The sequence below is a fragment of the Bubalus bubalis genome, chromosome 9 (assembly GCF_019923935.1).
Source record: "Bubalus bubalis isolate 160015118507 breed Murrah chromosome 9, NDDB_SH_1, whole genome shotgun sequence".
Taxonomy (NCBI): Eukaryota; Metazoa; Chordata; class Mammalia; order Artiodactyla; family Bovidae; genus Bubalus; species Bubalus bubalis.
In genome coordinates, this window is record NC_059165.1 from 30,581,716 (window position 1) to 30,599,472 (window position 17,757).

General features: G+C 45.4%; 1 protein-coding gene across 3 annotated transcripts in view; it reads right to left on the bottom strand.

Annotated features, from left to right (window-relative positions):
- TENM2 (teneurin transmembrane protein 2) overlaps positions 1-17,757 on the bottom strand; it is a 1,791,425-nt gene that overhangs the window by 193,800 nt on the left and 1,579,868 nt on the right. For all 3 annotated transcript variants that reach the window (XM_044947351.2, XM_044947353.2, XM_044947352.2), the window contains 2 exons: positions 8,399-8,594; positions 378-479 (listed from right to left, as the gene is read on the bottom strand). In XM_044947351.2, coding sequence (XP_044803286.1) covers positions 378-479; positions 8,399-8,594 — 298 coding nt within the window. The remainder of the gene's footprint in view (positions 1-377; positions 480-8,398; positions 8,595-17,757) is intronic.

Below are 17,757 nucleotides of genomic sequence, written 5' to 3' on the forward strand. Positions count from 1 at the left end.
TGGCCAGAATGAATGAAATTTACTAACCCTGAGATGCTTAATCTTCCATTACACAGAAGTTAATGATTATAAGAAAGGAGTGATGGTAATTCACTTCTGCTTTTACAGGAAATCCAACCATCTCATTTTTAGCAAATCTTTCTTCTCAGCACACCTCAATGCCAAGGATAACTGCCCTGCTCTTATAGGTATATTGGCCAATTGTCATATATCAAAGTCTCCTCTTTGCCAAAGTGTTAGGATGCACAGCTTGCACAGGCTTACAAGATATCCCAGTGGAATTTGCTGCGGAGGCAACCTTGGTGCTCCCTCTCCCAGCCCCATTGAGAAGTCTCTTTTCCATTTTCCAATCGTCGCAGGGAAGTGGTGGTAAATACCTTTAGCGCAGTCTGCTCCTAGAAACCCTGGGAAGCAGTGGCACAGCCCGGACACACATTCACCATTCCCGTGGCAGTTACGTGGACAGTCCTGCACTGAATCTGAAAAAGAGGGAGTGTGAACAATTACTTCTTTCTCTGCCTGCTGGTGAAGCAGTTTAGTAGCCAGCCACCTACTGTTTTTCAGGAGCAGTGGCAGTAACCTCGGATGCCTACTGGGGACTGGTAAGGAGAAGTGGGTGAGGTAGGAGAACAGGGGTGGGTGGGGACTAGGGCAACTTGGATAATGCATGGCTGTAACCACTGCTCTCCATGGGATTAGCCCAGGCAGGAAATTGAGTACAGTACTATGACAATTTTTGCTTTTTCAAAAGAAACTACTTATCTGAATTTAAAAATCGCAATGTTCTGTGCTGGCAAGATTTAAACACTGTAAGCCTCAGCCTGCCCCCAATATCACCCTATCAATATGAGATTTGGCTTGAGATATCAGCTTTTAGCCTCAAGTGTAGAGAATGATTCTCCAAATGACAGAGGTGGCTCCTGATCTCAGGTTCGCACAGTAAAAAACTCCCCTGCATTAAAGAAAGAAAGTCTAAATACCTAAGACTGATCCATTTTGGCATGATTTGGGGATTCATTAAATAGTAGGTTTGGGGTGGTACAGAAGTCCCTTTATGCCTAGCTTTTTGCAGAACTTTTTTTTGTGTGTGAAAATCAATTAGTTCACCCTTGTTCTCACCTGTATAGCCATCTTATTTCATGATTTACTTTGCTATGTGTACTCTCAAGAAATGCCTTCAAAGGGATCATTTTGGAACTTTTTCATGTTGATTTGGGTCTGCACAAAAGTAGATGTATTCTTTTAAAATTATGATTATTATTATCCTCATTTCGCCTTACATTCAAATAAACACATTTAGACTTTCAGGTTCTAAATTACTAAGATGATGAAAAGCCACCGTGCCCCAAAGATGACATGACACAGTCCATGAAGAGCTAGGGACATTGGCTTAGTGATGTGCGTGAGACTATGAAGTCTAATTGTCCCTAATGGAACGGTAAGGCCTTCCTTTAAATTGAATTTCCCATTTATTCCCACTCTGGACTGAAAAACCAAACCATGCTTTCTTTCTATAGTTGCACTTCTCAGCTCTCATCTTCTAGAATCAGGCTGTGGTTGGTTTCTGGCAGTAGGAGATTTAGAGAAGTCTATCTGTGTTTTCCAAAATCAGTATTAAGCCAATTTCTTTCCTTCTTTTTTTTTGTTTTTGGCTGCGCTGCGTGGCTTGTGGATCTTAGTCCCCGGACCAGGGAGTAAACCCGTGCCCTCAGCAGTGAAAGTGCAGAGTCCTAACCACTGGACCTCCAGGGAATTCCCAAGCCAATTTCTTTAGTGTCCAACAATTATCACTGCAGAATCAAATCCTTGAAGTTGGCTCTATAAAGGTGGGCTGAGAAGCATCCAAGTGGCTATCAATTTGTTTCATGTTTCATCGACTCATTGTCCCTTTCCTTCTTTCATTCAAAAAGCATTAGGTTGAATCATACGAGGTAGCTGCTTTGGCAGGTCAAAAGCCAGCAATTTCACACGATGGTAGGAGATAACTTGCCATGGGTCTCGTGTGTTTCTGAATGTTTTATGAGCAGAGGCACTGACTGCCTTAGCTCTGGACTATCTTTTGAAAGGCTGTCTGTACAGTGAACAGCCTTAGGAGATATAGCATCTGTCTTCAGAGCAAAGGCCAGGTTTAGTTACTGTCCAGTAGAATAAAGGGAATGTCTTCCTCTGGAGAAAAGCAAGAGCAGGCTCACTGCCCACGTGGAGACTGGAGTATAATAAATGAAGAGCTGTACATAATGTAACCCACTGCCTGTGCAGATGTGACCTGGCCCTGTCTGTGTTGCCCTGTGGGAATTGGTGTTTGGGAAACTTGCACATAGGCTGGTATTCTCGAAATTACATTGCTCTGAGGAATAAAGCCTGTTGTCTCTTACCCAGGAGCACCCCCTCTTCTGATAACATTGATGAGGCTGTGCCTGGCTAATAATATGTTAGCTTACAATTAAGGTGAGATCTCAGACCTGCCACAGTCCTTGAAAGGGGGGTTTACTTTTTTAATTGAGCATCTGTTGTACATAATGAGGTTTCCCTGGTGGCTCAGATGGTAAAGAATTTTCGTGCCATGTGAGAGACCCAAGTTTGAGCCCTGGGTCAGAAAGATCCCTTGGAGAAGGGAATGGCTACCCACTCCAGTATTCTTGCCTGGAGAATGATACAAGGCACCCTACAAGGCACTGTTGAATACAGTGATGACTAGGAAAGACATAGTTTCATCCTCACAGAACTTCCACTGTCATAGAGAATATAGGTTAAAAAAAATCATCAAATACAGTAAAAGTTGTGGTACGTGGACTCTCTTGGCCATGCGGTGATTAAGACTATGCGCTCGCAATGCAGGGACAGGGATTTGACTCCTGGTCAGGGAACTAAGACGCCACATGCCGTGCAGCATGGTGCAAACCCCCTCCCCTGCCCCGCCCTGCACAAATCATGATATGTGCTTCGAAAAGAATGGGATACTGTGAAAGGGAGTAAAAGGAGGAAGCTACTTAGAGAGGATGGCCAGGGAGGGCCTCACTATTCCATGCAGGTGACATACAAGGGTGAACTGGAAAAGCCAAGTGAAGAGCAAGACAAAAGTACTCCAGACAGGAGGAAGATATGCAAAGGCCCTGTGGCGGAAAAGAGCATAGGTGAATCCCATGTGGCTGGAGGGTAGAAAGAAGGAAGAGAGTGACATAAGGTGGAGCTGGAGAAACCTAGATCCTCCAAGGCCCCGGAGGCATGTGGATGAGTTAGATTCTATTCTGAGACCAACGGGAACAAATGAAAAGTTTTCAAAATAGAAATGACATCATCCAGCTTGCATTCTCAGAAGTCACCCCGACAGCAAAGTGGAGCTTGATTCTCACTGAGCAGCTGGGTCTGGGAATGGTTTGGTGGAAACTGACATGGCTGAGGCCGAAGCTCCCTGTTCTCCAACTCAGCATCCTCAGAGCAGCGAAGATAGGAAGCTCTTAACCATCACAGTCCCAAGGAAAAGGACCAAGGATTTTGCACAAACTCCTTGCTCTTTAGTTGATGTATTTATCTTTAAGTCTCAGTTTAGAAAATATTTAGCTTCTAGGTGTCTTCCTTCTCTGGGCTTCCCTGGTGGCTCAGCAGTAAAGAATCCACCTGTCTATGCAGGAGACGCAGGTTCAATCCCCGGGTCTGGAAGATCCCCTGGAGAAGGGAATGGCTACCCATTCTAGTATTCCTGCCTGAAGAATTCAATGGACAGAGGAGCCTGGAGGGTTACAGTCCTTGGGATCACAAAGAGTTGGACATGACTCAGCAACTAAACAACAAAATCTACTTCCCTCAACCTGGGTTTTGTACCCTTTCCATTATCCTCCCCTAGCTCCTGTAATTGCCTTTTTACCTGTCTCCTCTCATCAAGCTCTATGAGGAAGAGACCAGATTTGAACTCTTTACTGAGGTATTTTCAATGTTTGGCACATAGTAGATCCTTGGTATGGAGAAGGCAATGGCACCCCACTCCAGTAATTTTGCCTAGAAAATCCCATGGACGGAGGAGCCTGGTAGGCTGCAGTCCATGGGGTCGCTAGAGTCGGACACGACTGAGTGACTTCACTTTCACTTTTCACTTTCATGCAATGGAGAAGGAAATGGCAACCCACTCCAGTGTTCTTGCCTGGAGAATCCCAGGAACAGCGGAGCCTGGTGGGCTGCCGTCTATGGGGTCGCACAGAGTCGGACATGACTGAAGTGACGCAGCAGCAGCAGCAGATCCTTGGTAAAGAGTACTAAAGTGTTTGTGTATATACATGTGTGTGTATGCACACACATCTCAGAGGTGAGGAGAATCCAGAATAAGCAAAAATTGCAATGAGGAGTACTTTTCATTCAATTTCCCCCAGGTCTTATCTTGGAAGCATTTCTACAGTTTTTGAGGAAAGCAACAATTATGTGATACTGCCGAAATATTGAAGGAACCTACTTCCCTCAATCACCTTTTTTCAACACTCAATTTAAATATTACTCTTGATATCTTATCAGTTTTCCTTTTTGTCATCCTGGTTGAAGTTTTCTTGAGGAAACAAGGCAGGCGATGAAAGACCAGGAAATGGAATTTTTACTCAAGCGGAGGCCAGCCTCCCTGAAATGTGCACCACACTTCAAGAATGCCACTCCATAGTCCCCTGAGATGAAACTCATTTCTGAAAGCAGGCTGCTTCTCTCCAAAACACATCGGAAGACTTCCCTGAGTCAAAGGTATATTTAACGTGATGGCTGGTTGACACCCGTCTAACGTCCCTCCTTCTGTTTCATATCACAGGGGCTTTTGGCGCTCCAGGCTGCTCTTGACGGCGAATGGTCCGATAATAGATATGTGTGGGAGAATCCCTGAACCAAATAAAACACTGTTCTTTTCCCTACATTTCAGGCCAGTTACTATCATTGCTCTATCACGATGTCTGCCCAACTATTAGGCCGATTACCTCTGACTTTCTCTTTGAGCTATGTCCAGACAAGAGAAATCCTCCGGGTAGAATCGCTATTCCCAGCTCCGACAGAGAAGTGAGGTAATGGCTCAGGGGGAAGGCATCTCAGCACCGCCATCTGTGTCCATGTGGATAAAGGTGATGGAGGGCAGAAGCCATTATTAGATAACATGGCCCCCAGACAACTTGCTGCGTGGAAGGGAAGAGGGTTTTAGCTGGCTACAATCCAAAGCAATTCAGTGGTTAAGAACACAGGCTCTGGAGAGCTGATTCTGACTCCACTTCTTACTAGCTATGTGAGACCTTAGTTAACTTCTCTGAGCCTGGGCTTCCTCAACTGGAAAACAAAATATTGGTAATCCTGACCTCTTATAACTACTCTATGGGTTGACTGATCTGGTCCCCAAAAGGGCCAAGTCCAGGGGACCTGGAACATGGACAACTCTCTATAGATGTGCTGCTGTTACTGGTTTTGCTATTATCCATTCCACTGGGTCTTTGTAGACTCCAGCTAAGCCAGCTACTGTGCGTGAGGCGTGTGTATGAAGCCTCTGAGTTTTAAACACGAAGCAAATGGATGGATCTAGAGATTGTCATACTGAGTGAAGTAAGTAAGACAGAGAAAGACAAATATATGACATTGCTTACATGTGGAATCTAAAAAATGGCACAAATGAACTTATTTACAAAACAGAAAAAGAGTTAATAGATGTAGAAAACAAATTTGTGGCTGTCAGAGGGTAAGTGGGGGAGGGATAAATTTGAAGATTTGGATTGACATGTACACATTACTGTACATAAAATAAAGACCTACTGTAGAGCACAGGGAATGCTACTCGACATTCTGTAATGGTCAATATAGGAAAAGAATCTAAAAAGAGTGAATGTATGTATATGTATAACTAATTCCCCTTGCTGTATACCTGAAACTAACACAACATTGTAAATCAACACTATTCCAATAAAAATATTTTAAAAATATGATTTACAAAAAAAAATTTTTAATAAACCCACACAGGGAACTGAAAAGACATCATTTCTCATCATGCTGCTGCTGCTGCTAAATTGCTTTAGTCGTGTCTGACTCTGTGTGACCCCATAGACAGCAGCCCACCAGGCTCCCCTGTTCCTGGGATTCTCCAGGCAAGAACACTGGAGTGGGTTGCCATTTCCTTCTCCATTGCATGAAAGTGAAAAGTGAAAGTGAAGTCGCTCAGTCGTGTCCGACTCTTAGTGACCCCATGGACTGCAGCCTACCAGGCTCCTCCATCCATGGGATTTTCCAGGCAAGAGTACTGGGGTGGGGTACCATTGCCTTCTCCACATTACTCATCATATTCTTATGCAAAAGATTGTTGTTGTTGTTTTTTTATCTTAACATCTCAAACTAGGTCCAAATGTATTGCCAGTGTCTTTCTTTTGTGATCTGGTTTTTATCCTTTTAGATTTTTTTCCTCACTGGTACATAATCTGCTCTTGGAAATTTTTCCTTACTATTGGAAGATTTCTCCAGTGACTTTCCTGTTACAAAGTTTATGCCATTAGTGTAGAGCAGTGCTTGGCAAACTTTTTCTGTCAAGTGACAGTAAATATTTAGACTTTGTGGGTCAAACTGTCTCCGCTGCAACCATTCCACTCTCCTGTTATAGCTGCCACAATGTGACAACAGATGAATGTGGCTGTGGTCCAATAAAACTTTATTTATAAAAATAGGCAGTGGGCCAGATTTGGTCCATGGGCTCTGGCATGCCAAGTACTGCTTTAGAGCATTTGGCTTGCCCTGTTAGGGCTCATCTTTTCTTAGCAGAGGAATAAGCATTAACTTCAGTGCTATGGTAAATACCAAATACTGATTTTGGCAGCTATGGCTGCCACCTGGATTTTAGGTTGGCTTATATATCTTTTTCAAGGATCAGGGAAATCCTAAGAGCAATCCATGAAACCAGTAGGGAAGTTCTTAACATGAAGTTAAGAGAAAAACAGCTGCACAAGACATGCTCTTAAAAAGTCATCAGCTCTCACGAGTGATTACCAGCTCTATTCCAGACAGGTTCCACAAGAGATGGTACATCATCCTTCCCTCCAGGGACATGGTCATTACTTGTCCACAAATGATGAAACTGAGGCTTGGGAAGGCAAGTGACCCTCCCAGGTCAGATGTGGGAAAGAAAAGGCAGGATTTAATCCTAGATCAACCATCTTCTCCAGGTTTCTAGAGAACCATGAGGTCCATGACTGAATGCTGCTGGGACAACATGGTGCTGTAGAAAGGCAATGAATAATCCCTGGAAGTCCATGTTGTCTCCATCATTTATACATCCTGGGACCTTGAGGGACTCAGTTTTCTGAACCTCAGTTTATTCATCTGTGAAATGGGTCTAACAATCTGCCATGATTCAGAGAGGTTCTGCCCAGGATCAGTTATCATCATTAGTAGACAATTAAAATCTAATGACAAAGTAAATGTAATGAAAACATTTATAGGTGCTATGAATGCTAAAATTCTTAGGATTTGCTTTTGGACAACTCATGAAATATTCTCAAATGGCCCTTTTAGGGGTTATTTTACTTATAAGGGGAACTTTTGGAAAAAATCTTAGCTTTTCCTCAATAGCTACTAAAAAGTTGTGTTAAAATATGCCCCACATGACAAGTGCTTAAGTAAAGCTTTTGGAGATTTACCAATCTGAGAACAAAGATATGATTTCCTTCTTATTGCTCAGTTGCTTCAATCATGTCTGACTCTGCACCCCCTTGGACTATAGCCCACCAGGTTCCTCTGTCCATGGGATTCTCCAGGCAAGAATACTGGAGCAGGTTGCCATGCCCTCCTCCAGGGGATCTTCCCAACCCAGGGATGGAACCCACGTCTTCTGAGTCTCCTGCATTGCAGGTGGATTCGTTACCACTGTGCCACCAGGGAAGTCTGTCCTTCTATGGTTATATCCTTATTTTTCAGGATTAAAAAAAAATTTTTTTAAGTTTGGGCTTTCCTTGGTTTTTGAGAGAAATTGTGAGCTGGCATGAATGGTCAGTATTTACTGGATCTACTATATGTTTAGTGATTTATAACTTATACTTTATTTTATTTTATTTCATTGTATGAGGTGGGATTTTTTAGTTCTATTTTACCACAGGGGAACCAGGACTGACAAAAAAGTCCAATGATTTGCCTACTCTGTGTGGCCAGAGCTTGAGCCAGGTGGTTGGACCCAAGTTCCTCATTGCAACTCAATCCTTGAGACTCACAGTGGCTTTTTCATGAATTAGTAGCATTAGTATTTTAATCAGGGCTAGTTTTAGGTGGATGAAACTATGAACCCTAAATTAAGGATGCTGGTTGGCCCCCTATGTAGTAGAACCACCTTGGAAGGTGTGCCTTCAACAGAGAAGCCAGACACTTCCATGCTTTCTTTGATGACACAGCACCTGAGAGATCCCGTACCTACCTAAGACCACAGTGTTGAAGGAAACCATCTCTTTGTCTTTGCCATCATTGTAGAAGGCCAGGTGCCACAGGCCCACATCCAGGTACTGGACAAACACGGCTTCGTTCTGAACCAGCGTTTGTATGCTCCGGCGTTCCCTGGGCGACTCGACCACACTCCACTTCTCCTTCCCGTCCAGGCGCTCCATGAAGTCATACTGGGAAAAGAAGAGAGCGTGCCATGTGTGACCTGGGGTGCACACCTGCTCCCATGACCAGCACCCTCCCTTCCCGCCCCACTAGTTAACTGAGAGACACTTCTGAGTACATTTTACTGTAAACTCATTTTGTTACAAGTAAAACAAGAGTCATGAAAGTTGTAATAATAAGTCACCACGTATTGTGCTTATAATTATTGCTAATAGTTTTATGACTATAGACCACAATATCTTTTCTGCTTTTATGATTTTTTTCTTTTGAGTGTGTATGTGTGACAGAGAGGGAGAGGGGAAGGGGGGCGAGTTTTTGCTCTGTTCCTCAATAGGGTGTTGCATAATATGTAGCATATGCCAAGTGTAACTTTTTAAAATAATTCCCCCAATTCTGAATTCCAAAATGCATCTGGCACCCCCAAGAGTTTCAGGTAAGGAATTACTAACCTATGTTAGCAGATACCAGATACCCTTGACTGATCAGTTACTAAGGGAAGGTGGGAGAGTAGTCAATCAAAGTAGTTATATCAGAGGTGTTAACACATCATTGACCAGAGGCATATTAATGCCATGGGCATTAGTTTCCACAAAAATTCCCTGGTTGATAAGAAAGAGGGCTGAGGATCCAGACTACCTGAGAGGGAAACTGGAACTTACTAGCGTCACCCATCTGTGCCTCAGCTTTCCCATCTCAAAACTGAAAATAACCATGCTTATGTTATAGGTTGTTGTCAACAATAAGATCATATGGATATACGATCAGAGCACAAAGTACTTGTGAGCTATCATGACCACCATTATTATCACCATCATTTAATTCAGTTCTTCCAAAACCCCTCTAAGACAGGTCCTATTTGTATCTTATTTTACAAATAAGAAAACAGACTCAGAGAAGTCCAGCAAACATACCCAAAGTCACCCAGTGACCAAGTGGGCAAGTAAAATTTTGGACCGAGATCTGTTTAGGTGCAATGCCTGGGCCCTTACCGTGCCTGACCTCCCATCAACCAGCAATCAACTATGAAACTCTGTTTCAATGGAAAACGGGCTCAGAACTGAAAGTAATCAGTGGGAGACAGAATGGAGGGTGAAGGTTACCAGGAATGGGTGGGGGGAATGGGAGAGCAATTGTCCTCCAAGGGGGCCTGTCCGAAGAAATGGTGAAATCCTGGGGTGGGCAGGTGGGAGCCACAGAAGACCCATAAGCAGTGACTGATATGATGAGAGGAATGTTCTAAGGTTCATTTGCAGGCAGCCTATGAGATGTCCTAGAGGAGGGAATGAATAAAAGCAGGAAGACCAGTTACCAAGCCATTGTAGAAACCCAATCATGAAGTGACAAACATCGTGATTAGGTATAGTGAAAGAGAAAAGGGGACGATTTTGGAGGACCATTTTCAGGAAAGAAAGGACAAGGCTTGACCTGGGCTGGACAGAGAGGATGAAGGAAAAGGCCAGGAAGGTGGCCATGTCTCTTTACTTGTTGACAAGTAAAAAATCAACTAAAATCCCAGTAGAAAAGGAATCATCTTAAACTCATGCAAAATCATTTCACAGGAAAGTCATGTGCATGGTGACTTCCAGAGAACATTCAAAGTGTAGGTCTTTAGCAGATAAAAATCACCCTGTGGGACGGAGCTCTCTCTCACCACTATCAAGCCATGAAAAGGGTTTCATAAATTATTGACATCCACTGTAACCCCTTCCACAAACTTCATAGAATGAAATGCTAGGAAATCCACTAATGGGACCTCCCCATCAGCAGAATTGCCACTTTTCCCACCTGAAACATGATCAGTGAAAACAAAAGAGTCTATAATCTTAGGGACAGAGGTTTTACTGTCAGATAAACCTGGGTTTGAATTCTGACTCTGCCGTTTGCTACCCGTTTGAAGTTAGGTGATTCTTGAACCCCTTTCCTGGTTTGCATGCTAGGGAATAATAACCCACACCTTTTGGGGATGTTACAAGGATAACATGAGATAATGCTTAGGGCCATGCCTGAAACATAATAACCATTTCATTAAATACCTGTGACTCTGAACAACTTACTTGTAAGTTGTAAGGGTTGTGGAGGAGAAGCACATGGTTTTAGTTTTTGTGTCTGGGGGCCTGGGGAGGGATGTTGTATAGGAAGTAGAAATTTCCTCCATCTCTCAGGAAACAAATGTTCATATTTAGCTTCCCTCTATCCCACAGTTCATTGGTCGCAGCTGTCTTTATGGGATAAAATAAATGATCTGAAAGGATATGACAAACCGATACTGCTTTTGGAGCCTCTTGTAACCAAGGCATTTGTTCCTTAGCAACCTCGTAAATGTCCGGCTACCCAGACCCACGTCTACAAATTGCTGTCAGCCAGAGGAATGAGCGTAGCTTCCTTGGTGGCGAAGTGAGAAGGATATACTTCACCTGGGATTCGAGTTATCACCCCCATGAGGAACAGTTCGGGGAAGGTGATTACTTGCGTGGGACCATTGCTCATTATTAATTTGGGCATCAGTCATCTTTTTCTGAACTGGCTGCCCAGCCCAGGGGCACAGGAATGGCTTAGGACCATCGGTGGTGCTCGCTGTTCAACAACCAATCAAATGACCCTGGGAAAGGCATTTTTCAGAGGAGAGAGGGGACATCGGTCTTGGCTGGTTCTTCAGTTCTCTCCACGGAAGCAAGGAGGGCAGTTTTCATTTAAAGAAGAATCTGTGACCCTGCGGCACTGGGACGTGTGGGTCTGAGGTGTCCCAGTCTTGTATCTCTTTGTTGTGCTTTATTTCCTTCAAAGCACTTATCACCCTTGAAAATGACTATAATGTTTTTCTGCTTATTGTCTGTCTACTCAGAAGAACATAAACTCCAGGAGGGCGGGGATTTCACCTGCATGGTAGAACGGTTAGGAGTGGGGACTTTGGAACTAGACTGCTTGATTAGAACCTACGCTCTGCCACTTACCTGCTACGGCACTTGCACAAGCCATCTCAATTCTCCACGCCTCAGTCTCCTAATCTTTAAAATGGGCAAAATGTCAAGACATAATAATAATACAGCATAATCTGCTGTAAGGACTAAATGAGTGCAAGTATGTACAGTGCTTAGAATACTAAGTGGTCTGTATAGTGTGAAAGTGAAAGTTGCTCTGTTGTGTTTGACTCTTTGTGACCCCATGGACTGCTGTAGCCCACCAGGCTCCTCTGTCCATGGGATTCTCCAGGCAACAATACTGGAGTGGGTTGCCATTCCATTCTCCAGGAGATCTTCCTGACCCAAGGATCGAACCTGGATCTCCCGCATAGCAGGCAGATTCTTTACTGTCTGAGCCACCAGGGAAACCCCTGCATATGGTAAGCATACTTGGAAAGTTTATGCTATCCTGATGATAATTCATTGTTAAATCTAATTCATCTTGAGCTGAGTCTGATCAATAAATATTTGTTAAATATCAAATACATAAAATGCTGAATCTGAAAATGAATTCCATTGAAAGGAAACTAACTTGCAATGTTAGAAGATTTTGCCTCTAATAATAAATCACTTGCCCTCCCTTGTCTTCTAGTGTGCTTTCTTGAGTAGGAGATACATGGGCAGAGTTAGAGGCAGCGAGCCTCAGTCAGGCCCCTCACAGTGTAGGTCATGCATATGACGGACACTGCGGCCCAAGGAATCTGTATATTCACAGAGATCATCAAGATTTGAGAGGCGACTTCAGATGGCCATTACGACTTCACCTTTTCAATTCTAAATGAGATGAGATGGTGTCCAGTGCACATTTTCTTCCTACAGACTTTCTCGTCTTCCTTCTCTTTCTCCTTTGACACTGTGCTTAGTGACCACTGTAGTAGAGATGGCTGGTCATTGTCTATATCAGAGTCTCATTCCTTTCCATTACGTGCAAGCATGTGACGGTGTTCCCATCAAGGAACATAAGCTGTTGTGATGTACTCTCCTTCTGGACTCTTCTGTGCTATATCTCCTACTTGCTCGCTCCCCCTACCTGTCTGCCCCCTGAGAGAACCAGAGTTCTCTTAAAGCCCAAGGTGATGGAGTCACAAAATAGGAGTGGCCTGGATCCTAGATTTGCACTTGGAGGGAAGCCGGAGATGCTGACATGAGCAAGCAGTAAACACTTATTAAATTAGGCTATGCATGCAGAGAACAGAGTAGTGGCTACCAGAGAGGAAGTGGGATTGGGGAAGGCAAAATGGGTAAAAGGGGGTCATCTGCATGGTGAACGACGGAAACAAAACTCTGGTGGTGAGCATGCTGAGGTGTATACAGAAGCCAAAATACAATGCGTACATGAAAAAAAATAAGCTACAGAAATGTTGAGGCTTATTTGTTATTTCAGCATAGCCTTCAAGATTTCTTGCTTCTCTTCCTTCCTGGTTCACTCTGCAAGCCTGTAAGTGTTAGCAAATTTTCTGACCTTAGGAGTGGTAGGAGAGGATCACCCGGGAAGGAATGCAGCATCTTTTGTTGGCTAAGTTCCACCTATTATGTGTAGGCTATCTATTTACCTCTGTTTGCCCAGGGGTGTCCTAGTTCCCATCTCCTATTGCTTCTCTCACTCTCAAAGGTGCTTTGGTGTGTAATCTACAGTTACCCTCCTCTTTAGTTAACATGTACCAAGCAGCATCACGCAGCCTCGTTCACAGCTGCTATAACCTAGAGAGGGCTGGAGGCTAGAAACACAAGGTGGATCAAGCCAGCCAAGGGTAGAGACTGCTTTCCATGGCAGGAAGGGCAGGGGCGCAGTAAGAAGCTGGTTTGTGCGGAGGCCATCTGGTTCTGGAGAGCCTCTGCTCTCTAGGACTCCTAGACGGCAGTCTGGCCAGCTTGCTTGGCAGCCTGGCTGATACCAGAAGGAGGCCAAGGACTCAGGCGCTGGCCAGAGTCGCTGTCTCATGCCCCAGTGCTGGGGACTGAGAACTCAGGCTTTGTACCAGAGGCATGTGCCTCCTCAGTTACAGAACTCCATCATGATCAATCCTGGATCCAGGGCTGCTCGGAAAACCGTGCTGTGCTCGAAGGACTAAGAAGGTTGCTTCCTAGCACGTCCTATCTGATAGATCTGCAGAAGCCCTGGAAGAGGATTAGAAAGCACGCGGCCCAGTCCCACTGGGGGCTGTGGGAGTGCACAAGCTGCCTGCAGGAGCAAGCCTGTCTCCCAGGGCAGCTGGTCTCTCTTGATCCGGCAATAAGGTCACCCAGAGGGTGACAGTACAATAACCCGAAATAACCGCCCTCCGCCCCCTGCCACTAAAATTCTTTTTTCCTCCTTGGCCTTTGAAAAACAACCCATGCTGGCATGAAATGTGAGGGCTGTGCCTCCGAGTCATGTGTCATACCCCAAAGTGGCATGAAAATGCAACTTTCATGAGCGCTCTAGAGGCAAACAAAGAATCCACTGCAAATATTTGACTGATCCGACTGTCAGTCTCCCCTGCTTCTTGGCAGAGACCCAGGAGGAATGGTAATTAAGATAACTTAGTGGCTTCCCAGGGCGCTGGAGGAGACAGCTGAGGGGCCTTTCACTTTCCCTGGAGGGAGTGTGTCCACAGGCAGCGACTGCGCAGCTCAGAGATGCTTCTGGAAGCCATGCCAACGCACACCTGCCACAGAGGACAAGGTTAGAGACAGACTCATGGCCCTTCTGGAAGATGTTACTACTGGGGCCAGGACCCTGGGAGAGGGCAGGGAGTGGGCAAATAAGTTTATTGTTATCTGGTCCGCCTGCTTGACCCTGGTCCATGTAGACGGTGGCAGCGGCAAATGCTGACCTGTCCCATGGAGAGCCTGCAGTGCCTGGCTCCGCACAGGCAATATCCCCAGCCTCCAACGTCTGATGTTGATGCCACCTTAGATAGCCAGGCACGTGCAGCAGGTGGTTAGACTGCAGGGAAGCAGCATGTGTCAGTGAGGGCTGCTTGAAGCCACACGAGCGTGGAGGCTGCGGTGGCATCTGGTGACGACTGGCAGCGGTGGGTCGCTCCTGGGGGCCTGTGCATCTCTTTCCGCCTCCAGCCAGGCCCGTGGCAAAGTGCGTCTGGCTGATTCCTCATTAAAGCTCTGCGCGGCTTCTTTTCTCTCCTTCAAAGGGCTGAATGCTCCAGGAAGCATGGAAGGATGAGAGCAGTGGGCCGTGCTTGGGAGGGTTGGGGAGCGGCTGCCTTCCCTCCACGTGGCCTTGCCTGTCATTTTCAGTTCCTACTTGCAGGGTCCACGTCTTCAGTGTCCAAGTTGCTTCACTAGGTGCTGACTGGCCCAGTGTGGGCACTGCGGGGTTGTCTGTCCCCCAGCTATGAGAACAAGACCCAAGCCTCCGGGCAGGAAACAGCATCACCTGTATTTGCGGACTGTAACAATCATTGTGCTGGGCTCCATTGTGAGTATCGAGCAGATAGAGAAGAATCAAACATGATTCCTGACATAAGGAGCAAGGAGACTACATCTACATAGGTGCAACTCCTGATTTTTTCATGACATGTCTTCTTGTAGCAGAGGAAAACAGAATCATCAAGAATAAGAAGTAGTTTTTGTTTTTTTTTTCCTAGGCACTTGCTATGTGCCAGGCCAAATGGCAAAAGCTGATATGTGTTATCTCATTTCACCCTCCCAGAAACCTTATTCTCATCCCCATTTCTCAGGAGGAACAAAGGCTATTAGAGAAGTTAAATAACACACCCAGGGCCACAGACTCTGGTTGGTGGCCAAGCAAGGACTTGAACTTGGATTTGCATGAGTCTTAATGGTGGGAGGTTGCCAGAAGTTTTCCAAGAACCCAGGTGTAGCTGGCTGCCAGCATATTTGGTGACTGGCCTGGTTGGTAAGTTTCCCAAAGAAGCCAGTGAGCAGAGAAGAGGGAGCAAAGCAGAGCCGAGGAGTGCTAGGGTCAGACTTGAGCAGAGTGAGTTGGGCACCTGAGGACAGGAAGATGTCCCACTGGAGATGATGAAAAAAGATGCCAAGAGAGGTCTGGATGCCTTTGCTGGGCAATGACCATACCCGGCCCATAATCTCCTCCGTCCACCTCCTAACTTCTCTCTCTTGTGTTTCAGCTACACCGCTCTCCTCTCTGTTCCTGGAATATGCCAAGCTCATCCCAGCCTCAGGGCCTTTGCATGAGGTCTCCCTCCTGATCTTAGAGCTGTCTGCTTCTTGTCAATCAAGGCTGCCTAAACATCATGGCCTTAGAAAGCACATCCTAAACCATCCATTCTAAAGTACTCTGATCACTTCTCCATTTCTGCTCTCAGCAAAAAAATGATCAAAAACTCTTTGGGGCCGGAAAAAAACCCCTTGTCACTTATCTGCTAATTTATACTTCATCTCACTACTCTCAGACACAAACTTCTTAAGACTGGAAGACTTTATGATAACTACAAACGGAATGTAATCTTTAAAAATTGTGGGGCTTCCCTGGTGGCTCAGTGGTAAAGAATCCGCCTGCCAGTGCAGGAGACATGGGTTTGAGCCCTGGTCCAGGAAGATCCCACATGCTGCAGAGTGACTAAGCCTGGGCACCACAGTTATTGAGACTGTGCTCTAGAGCCTGGGAAAGGCAACTACTGAGCCCACGTGCCGCAACTATTGAAGCCCAAGCACCCTAGAGCCTGTGCTCTGCAACAAGAGAAGGCACTGCAGTGATAAGCCTGAGCACCTCAGCTAGAGAGTAGCCCCCACTCGCCACAATGAGAGAAAGGACCACAGAGCAACAAAGACCCAGCACAGCCAGAAATGAATTAAAAAACAAATCGTGACTCACTATGCTGTATACCTGAAACATATATAATGTTGAGTACCAACTATACCTCAGTAAAATAAACCAATAAATAAATGTTAACCAGCTTTGAATGCAGAAAAAATAAACTAAAAGCAAGTAGGAGACTTGTTTGTTTTACTTCACATGGGGCCTCTGGGGTCTAGATCAGTGCCTGGCATGCAGTGGGTATACTCAGAAAAGACCTTGACTGAGTGAATGAAAACTTTCAGGCTCAAAAGAAAATAGTACCCAGAGTGAAGTGTACAAGTAGTCCAGTGGAATCTTGTGATACAAATACCGAAAGGACATAACCTCTTAAGGAAAGGTTCCTAGGAAGTTTTACTAAACACTATACAGTTTTCCTGGGTTTTGTTTGCTAACTGCTCAGATGATAATACAAGGTGACATTTAATGAGGCTAGGCACCGTTCTAAGTGAGTCTCATGCATGATCTTATTCAATGCTTGTAACAGCCCCTGAACATGAATCATTATCCCCATTTGCATATGAGGAAACTGAGGCACAGAGAGGTTACATCACTTGCTCTAGAGTTGGCAAGGGGTGGAACTGGGGTTCTCACTCCAGCAGTCAGCCTCATAGGGTATGCCCTGAATCCACTGCACTCCAGGCCACTGGGCACACCAAGCAAACAGGCGGTCACTGCTGGTCAGCCTTGTTCACATGGGGAGACCAAGGTTTATCCTCCTGTCTTCAGAAGGAGAATCTACGCATCAGGGCCAGAGAGCCTCAGATGACAGAATGGGGCTCCTCAAGCAGCCCGCAGGACTGTCAAAAGAAGCAGACTCAGGACACAACCAGCTTCGTGTTTTGGATCCTATTTCTTTGGCCCAGAATAACTCTTCCCTCTTGGGAGGCTGGGGTGGTAAGACCAAGATGAGGGCGCCTATGGTGTGGGGGGTATCCTGCCCACCTGTAATAAGATGGAGCAATTTTCCTAAACTTTATTGGGGGAGAAACTGTTCTTTAACAAACTGCTTAGAGCAGAAAGCAAGAAACCAAGGAACTCGGGGGCAGGAGTTCCTGGAGGAGACAAAGACTCTTTCGGTTACTGGAAATGGGGAGGGAGCTAGAGAGAGATAAAGGGAGGGGAGGGGACAGCAGCCAGGTATTGGGGACAGCCAGGCCACAATGTGGCTTCTTCCTGTGATTCCCAACCCTCTCACCAAATCCAAGCAATAAAAACGAGAAGAAACTACGGGAAACTGTTAAGAGGCTCGTTATGACCAAGTTTGTTAGAGGAACCGGCAAAGAGAGAGCAAGCACCATTCCTGGACATCACACAGCAGGAAAGTGGAGGTTAAAAGATTCGAGAGGAATAAGCCACAGGAACTCAGAAACCATGGACGAGGCGACAGGGCACAGACACACTGAGTGCTGAGCAGGGACTCCCAGC